The sequence below is a fragment of the Sinocyclocheilus anshuiensis genome, unplaced genomic scaffold, assembly GCF_001515605.1.
Source record: "Sinocyclocheilus anshuiensis isolate Anshui unplaced genomic scaffold, SAMN03320099.WGS_v1.1 scaffold742, whole genome shotgun sequence".
Lineage (NCBI taxonomy): Eukaryota > Metazoa > Chordata > Actinopteri > Cypriniformes > Cyprinidae > Sinocyclocheilus > Sinocyclocheilus anshuiensis.
Genome location: NW_015544169.1, coordinates 470060 through 477344, shown reverse-complemented (window position 1 = coordinate 477344; position 7285 = coordinate 470060). Strand labels below are relative to the sequence as shown.

At 36.7% G+C, this 7285-nt stretch overlaps 1 protein-coding gene across 1 annotated transcript in view; it reads left to right on the top strand.

Moving 5' to 3' along the window:
• Positions 1-514: 514 nt before the first annotated feature.
• Positions 515-7285, top strand: part of crip2l (cysteine-rich protein 2-like) — a 34301-nt gene continuing 27530 nt past the window's right edge. Inside the window, exons 1-2 of the mRNA XM_016496128.1 lie at positions 515-785; positions 4687-4781. Coding sequence (XP_016351614.1) covers positions 743-785; positions 4687-4781 — 138 coding nt within the window. The 5' untranslated portion in view covers positions 515-742. The remainder of the gene's footprint in view (positions 786-4686; positions 4782-7285) is intronic.

Sequence of the window (7285 nt, the reverse complement as noted above, 5' to 3'; positions counted from 1 at the left end):
GTTCAGTGTATATATATATATATATATATATATATACATACATTTTTTTTTCTTCAAAAAATTATTGTATATTGCTATTTCATACTACTTATTCTATTTTTATTATCTGTCTTGTCGCTGTCATTCTGTTTGTGCTGTGGAAGTTTCTGTCACCAAAACAAATTCCTCGTATGTGTAAACCTGGCAATAAAACTAATAATATCAGAATTGTTTATCAGTGTAGTAGCCTATATGTAGTGTTCAGGTGAAACAGGTAACTTGCCAGAAATGATAAGGTTTTTGACATGGTGTCTATGTATGCTGTGTAGCTCCGCAGAAAGAGGGGGAGTGCGCTGAAATCGGTAGTCTAATGCACTGGTTCCCAACCCTGGTCCTGGAGGCACCCCAACACTGCACATTTTGCATGTCTCCTTAATCAAACACACCTGATTCAGGTCATCAGTTCATTAGTAGAGACTCCAACACCTGAAATTGGTGTGTCAGAGAAAGGAGAAATGCAACGTGCAGTGTTGGGGTGCCTCCAGGACCAGGGTTGGGAACCACTGGTCTAATGAAATGAAGGGTAAGCACATTCACTAGCCCGCTGACGTCATCGAGGGAGGATCCGCGCTGGCGATCTTGAACGGGAGGATGCGCTCGCGCTTTGAGCATCGCTGAGAACGACCGAGTCGCATCCACTCAGTCAGGTCTAAATAAAAGAAAACGTGCTTAAATCAAAGGAAATCCCAGCTTTGCACGGAACATGGCATCAAAATGTCCCAAATGTGACAAAACTGTTTATTTTGGTAAGTTGTTCATTTTTCTTCTATTTTGCAAAGCCACGGATAAAACAATGCACGCGCTGGCTGAAACGATTGCACCGTAGATGTCGTGTAGTGTCTGAATGTACTTTCATTATTTTCATTCTCGCGTGCGTTGTAAACAACGTCTGCAAACCACACAGCGTGGGCTCGATGGTGATTACCTGGCTTATCACGAGTGCACGTTATTCTTAGTAAATGAATTCGTTTTCTTATTAAGATCCACATGATTTCTGCATTAGACGGCGCAGCTAATCTGCTGAGTATTTTATCTGCATGGTATTTGAGATACCATAAATATTGAGCTCGTGCAGTGAAATAAGATCCATGAATCACCAATGTGTATGTAGACAGAGTTTTCTGATTTGATTATGGATGAAGCATGAAATGCAGAATCAGGATGAATGAAAGTATATATGACATGACACTATTAAAGCTGATAATCCCATTGCACTAGAATTTATTCTTTGGTTAAAACGGGTGACTGTAAAACATGCAAAAATAATAATTAGGTGGGTGGTGGATTTTCAATATCAGATAATATCAATATTTTTTTCTTAAATGTTAACAGCCATGAGTGAAACAAGTATTTAATTAGTGTCGACCAATACACCATCACAAATTGAAATGTAACCACTGACTAGATTGAATAGCCAGCAGTCAATCTGATTTGACCCATTTTATGGGTCCGGTAAACATTCTCTACCCTCTCCTGTCCAGTCTATACCTTATTTATGGGCCTTTACTTTCCCTTCATTCAAAAAGCCTCCTGTGAATGGGGTGTGTAACACATTTTGATTAATTGGAAAATGTTAAACTGCTCCTTTTTTCATGTTCTTTATCTTCTCTGGTTAAATGTAACTAGGCCTACATTATTTTAAAGTGCAGGTGTCATTTGGCATTTGTCCCCACAGCGTAATTACTCATTATATCAATTTATTATTTATCATCAACAGCTGTCAGCTAAAATTATTACATAAAATTAATACAAGGCTATACTTTGTCTTTTTAAGGTAGAAAATCAACATGAATGATTGGCAGATTAAAAATTTGTCTGTGCTTAATATCATATGCTGAGCTGACTCCCTCCCACTGAGCGCTATAATAATTAAAATGTGAGATCCACTTTGTCTCTGGCTGCTACTCGCTCTCTTGAGACTTTAACAGCTGTGACCTGAGAAAGCATTCCTATTCACTTGAATGCCACAAACAACCTTTAAGTATGCAACCTGGCACACGGTTATCTTTAAATGGCTTTAGAAACATGCTTTTTGCCCACATAATTGTGCCATCTAATAGCAGTTTGCCTTTCTCTTTCCAGTCAGTGGTTAAAGGGAACAGTTCACCCAAAAATGACAAAAAAAAAAAAAATGTACTCACCCTCAGGCCATCCAAGATGTAGATAAGTTTGTACGTATCTTCATTGGAACAGATTTGGAGAAATTTAGCAACAACACTTGCTTACCAATGGGTCCTCTGCAGTGAATGGGTGCCGTCAGAATGAGAGTCCAAACAGCTGATAAAAACATCACAGTAATCCACACGACTCCAGCCCATCAGTTAACGTCTTGTGAAGAAGAATGCTGTGTTTTACACAATTTACAAATTTATCATTATGGTGTTTTTAACTTCAAACCATTGCTTCTGGCATAAATATGAGTCCTCTATCAATAATATTGCTTTCTCTGTAAAAATGTGATCTTGTCTGAATCAGGAGATAAATATGCACAGATCAAGCACCGTTTACAAGTGAAAACAGTCCAAAACATTAAACACCAGAGAGGGCAACAAAGGATGGACTTTTCACTGGAGGAAGTGTTATTATGGGTTATAGACTGGTATTTTGGCCAGAAGCAATTGTTTAAAGTTCAGAACATCTTAATGATGGATTTGTTTCTTCCAAACTTGAATTGACGGACTGGTGAAGAAACAAACTCATCTACATCTTGGATGGAGTAAATTTTCAGAATTTAATATTTTCATTTTTGGGTGAACTATTCCTTTAAAAACCTTTTTTGATCCATAAGTGTATTATTTAAAAGATTACTTAGTAGTATTTCCAAAACGTTTTTTCTCTTTTGATTCTGAAGTGCTTGCAACCTCTGTAACTTTCTGTCAGACTGCAATTTGCCATGCATATATCCTCACTATGGAAACAGCTCATTTGATACTCCGGTTAAGAGAGCATCATGAAAGCATTAAGCAGAACTACAAGTCCAGAGACAATAACTAATTACTGTCTGTCCAACTCCCGCGCATTTGTCTGCACCACAAAAAACATTCAGTTTTTAATCTTGTTAATGCCCTGCTGTGTGGGTATGTCTGTTTGTGAGCAGACAGATGGAGAAGAAAATAGATCAGATTGAAGACAAAAGGTGATAATGCATGCACTTAGCATAAAATAGACATCATAAAAGCAAAAATGCATTTTTGTATAAATAATATTATTAAAATAATCTAAAAATAATAATATTTTAATAAATAAATATATTTCCATTTTAGCTAGTTGCCTGGAAACAAAACTACATGGCAATGGAAAGTTGTCAAACTGATACATCACAGAAACTAGAACTGGCTAATAGGTTACATTTGATTTTAATTTCTCTTAAATTCACTAAGAAGACTCTTATGCTCACCAAGGCTGTGTTTATTTGATCAAACATACAGTAAAAACCATAATATTGTGAAATATTATTACAAATTAAAATAACTGTTTTCTATTTTAATTTAACTTGTATTTGTGATGCCAAAGATGAATTTTCAGCATCATTATTCCAGTCTTCAGTGTCATACGATCCTTCAGAAATTATTCTAATATACTGAATTTCTCAAGAAACATTTCTTGTATATATGTTAAAAAATCAGTTGTGCTGCTTACTATTTTTGTGGAAGCCGTGATATATTTTTTTCTGGATTCTTTGATGAATAGAAATTTCAAAAGAGCAGCATTTATTTAAAATAGAAATCTTTTATAACATATAGTGGGTATAACATAATTATTACATAAAAACATGCATAACACTTGTGTGTTACTGTGATGTAAAGATGGATGGATGGATGGATGGATAGATAGATAGATAGAAATTGACATATGACAAATAATAAAATGTAAAGAATGTAATAAAAGAAACCCGTTTTATCAGTTTATTCAAAGGCATGCCTTCTTTATTAGCCGTTTTATTGCCTTATATGCATCATGTGCTTGCAGAACGAAGAAAATGGATTTGTTACCCTGAGGCAATCCTGCAGTAGAACACACAAAAATAAACAAAAACATCCTTGAATGGATTTCTAAAAGTTTGACCTAAAATGTTATTGTGCTGTTGTTCAGTCTTGACTCACAGTGACGTGACGCTGCTCTGTGGAGAACGGCTCATGAGGGTGTTCTGTGCTCCCTGAGGCACATGCCTGGAATATTCCAGCCTCGATATGATGCATCCAGATTTGATAAGAACCTTTCACTCTATGATAGTGTTTCGCAGTCGTCCACATCTCCCTGACATCCTCAATGAGACAGTAAACAGACGGACATTAGGCTTCACATTATCTCTCAGTGGACTTAGTTAGACACATTAAGAGGTGCATTGACAAAAGACTAAATGGATAAACACATTTAGGTGGACCAGGATAGTTTTTTTTTTTTCTGACGAGACACAGTCAGACGAGACTCAAATTACCATTTCATAAAATCTCTGATCTTTGCCAGGCATCATTACAGTAAGAGTCTCTACGGAGTAATTTCAGCTCAATCGTTATAATGAAGATAGTGGCTTCAGGGGAGAGTTTTAACACTTTTATTCAAAGAGCCCCTTAAACCATAATCTTAATGTACATCCTCAGATGAATGAAGATCTGTAAAGGGAATAAATCTCTTTGTGTCTTATAGCGGAGAAAGTGACATCTCTGGGAAAAGACTGGCACAAATTCTGTCTCAAGTGTGAACGCTGTAGCAAGACCCTAAATCCAGGAGGACATGCAGAGGTGAGAGGAAGACAGCTAAAAAACGGAGAAAAAGAAAGCATTGAAGATAAAGATCCCATTAAATGCACCTTTCTTTCATGTATATTTTCTACTGAACTGGAAGCTGCTGCATGTCACTGAAATGTGCATTTATCTAGCAAATATTACATCTAATGTGGTCACAATGTTGATTTATAGTTTGCAAATTCATGTAATTTAGCAATATTACATAAGTAAGAGTGTTGTTCCAAATATCAGCACAACTGGAGCCATGGCAGGTATTACAGCCACGAGCACAACTGTCAGTGTGATATTTTTATTCAACAGTTCAATAAACAAGAAGTTAATATTGCGTAACTTTCATTTTAGATACAGTTTTCTATGGTGGTCGGGAGAGCTCAAATGAAAAAAAACAGTAAATTAAGAAAATATCTTCATCAGTTGACAACACATGTGCCTAAAAGACTCACAACACAACCAAATACAGAAACGCACTGCAAAGACCCACAACACAACCAAATACAGAAACGCGCTGCAAAGACCCACAAAAAAACAAATACAGAAATGCGTTGCAAAGACCCACAACACAACCAAATACAGAAATGCACTGCAAAGACCCACAACACAACCAAATACAGAAATGTGCTGCAAATACAGAAGCGTGCTGTAAAGTCCCACAACACAACCAAATACAGAAACGTGCTGCAAATACCCACAACACAACCACCTAGAGAAACGTGCTGCAAATTAGAGCTGCTCGATTATGGCAAAAATCATAATCACGATTATTTTGGCCAATATTGTAATCACGATTATTTAACACGATTATGAGGGGGCCATATGACCAAAACTTTATATGAGTGATTTATTTAAAGATAGTGATACATATCAAATATATATTTCCTGTAAATAAGGTTGCTATGACATCTACATTGTAGAGATCAGCGGAATTTAAAAAAAAAAAAAGTCCTAAAAATGATTGAAAATAATTCAACTCTCAGTAATAAAAAAGCAAAAGACAAATACAATAGAATAAAAAGATACAAATGAAACAAACTGTGCTTTAATGTTTTTTTATGCAAGTCTCAAGCAGTTTACTGCCTACTACAGAAATGAATAATCAAATGTAAAATAAAACAGTATAGTCTTCACTATAAGAATTAAACTTTTTTGTTTCTTATTAAAGCTACAAAAGTCCTTCACTCAAGAGCAGTGTGTGATTTTGAATTTGTCTTTTTTTGTTTGATTAATATTAAGCACACAGTCGCAGCAGGAAAATAGCCCGATGTCACTTTGAGAGCCGCACGGATCCAATTTACCGTAACACGCGTATTTTCATTCTCAACTCTTTACGTTCATGTATTACATGACCGACGAAGGTATACATGAATAATCACTAAGCACCTCATTTTGACACATTTTTGCGTGTATTTGACCGTTTAGGCGCGCACCTTGAGCTAAAAGATGACTTTACATGTCCGTGTTCTGTTCCGTCTCTGAGCGCATATATCTTCCTGAGGGGCAGCGCAAGTTCTCTTTCACGCTTTTAAAAACATTAATAAATATACTCATATAAATCAAGCACAACACAACCAAATACAGAAACACGCTACAAATACAGAAACACGCTGCAAATACAGAAATGTGCTGCAAAGTCCCACAACACAACCAAATACAGAAATGTGCTGCAAATACAGAAACATGCTGCAAAGACCCACAACACAACCAAATACAAAAATGCGCTGCAAAGACCCACAACAAAACCAAATACAGAAAAATGCTGCAAATAGAGAAACGCGCTGCAAAGACCCACAACACAACCAAATACAGAAACGTTCTGCAAATACAGAAACGCGCTGCAAATATAGAAACGCGCTGCAAATATAGAAACGTGCTGCAAAGACCCACAACACAACCAAATACAGAAACGTGCTGCAAATACAGAAACGCACTGCAAATACAGAAACGTGCTGCAAAGACCCACAACATAACCATATACAGAAACGTGCTGCAAATACAGAAACGCGCTGCAAATATAGAAACGCGCTGCAAATATAGAAACGTGCTGCAAAGACCCACAACACAACCAAATACAGAAACGTGCTGCAAATACAGAAATGCACTGCAAATACAGAAACGTGCTGCAAAGACCCACAACATAACCATATACAGAAACGTGCTGCAAAGACCCACAACACAACCAAATAAACGTGCTACAAATACAGAAATGCGTTGCAAAGACACAACACAACCAAATAGAGAAACGTGCTGCAAAGACCTACAACACAACCAACTAGAGAAACATGCTGCAAATACAGAAACGTGCTGCAAAGACCCACAACAAAACCAAATACAGAAACACGCTGCAAAGACCCACAACACAACCAAATACAGAAACGCGCTACAAATTCACACAACACAACCAAATACAACAACGTGCTGTAAATACCCACAACACAACCAAATACAGAAATGCACTACAAATACAGAAACGTGCTGCAAATACAGAAACGTGCTGCAAATAC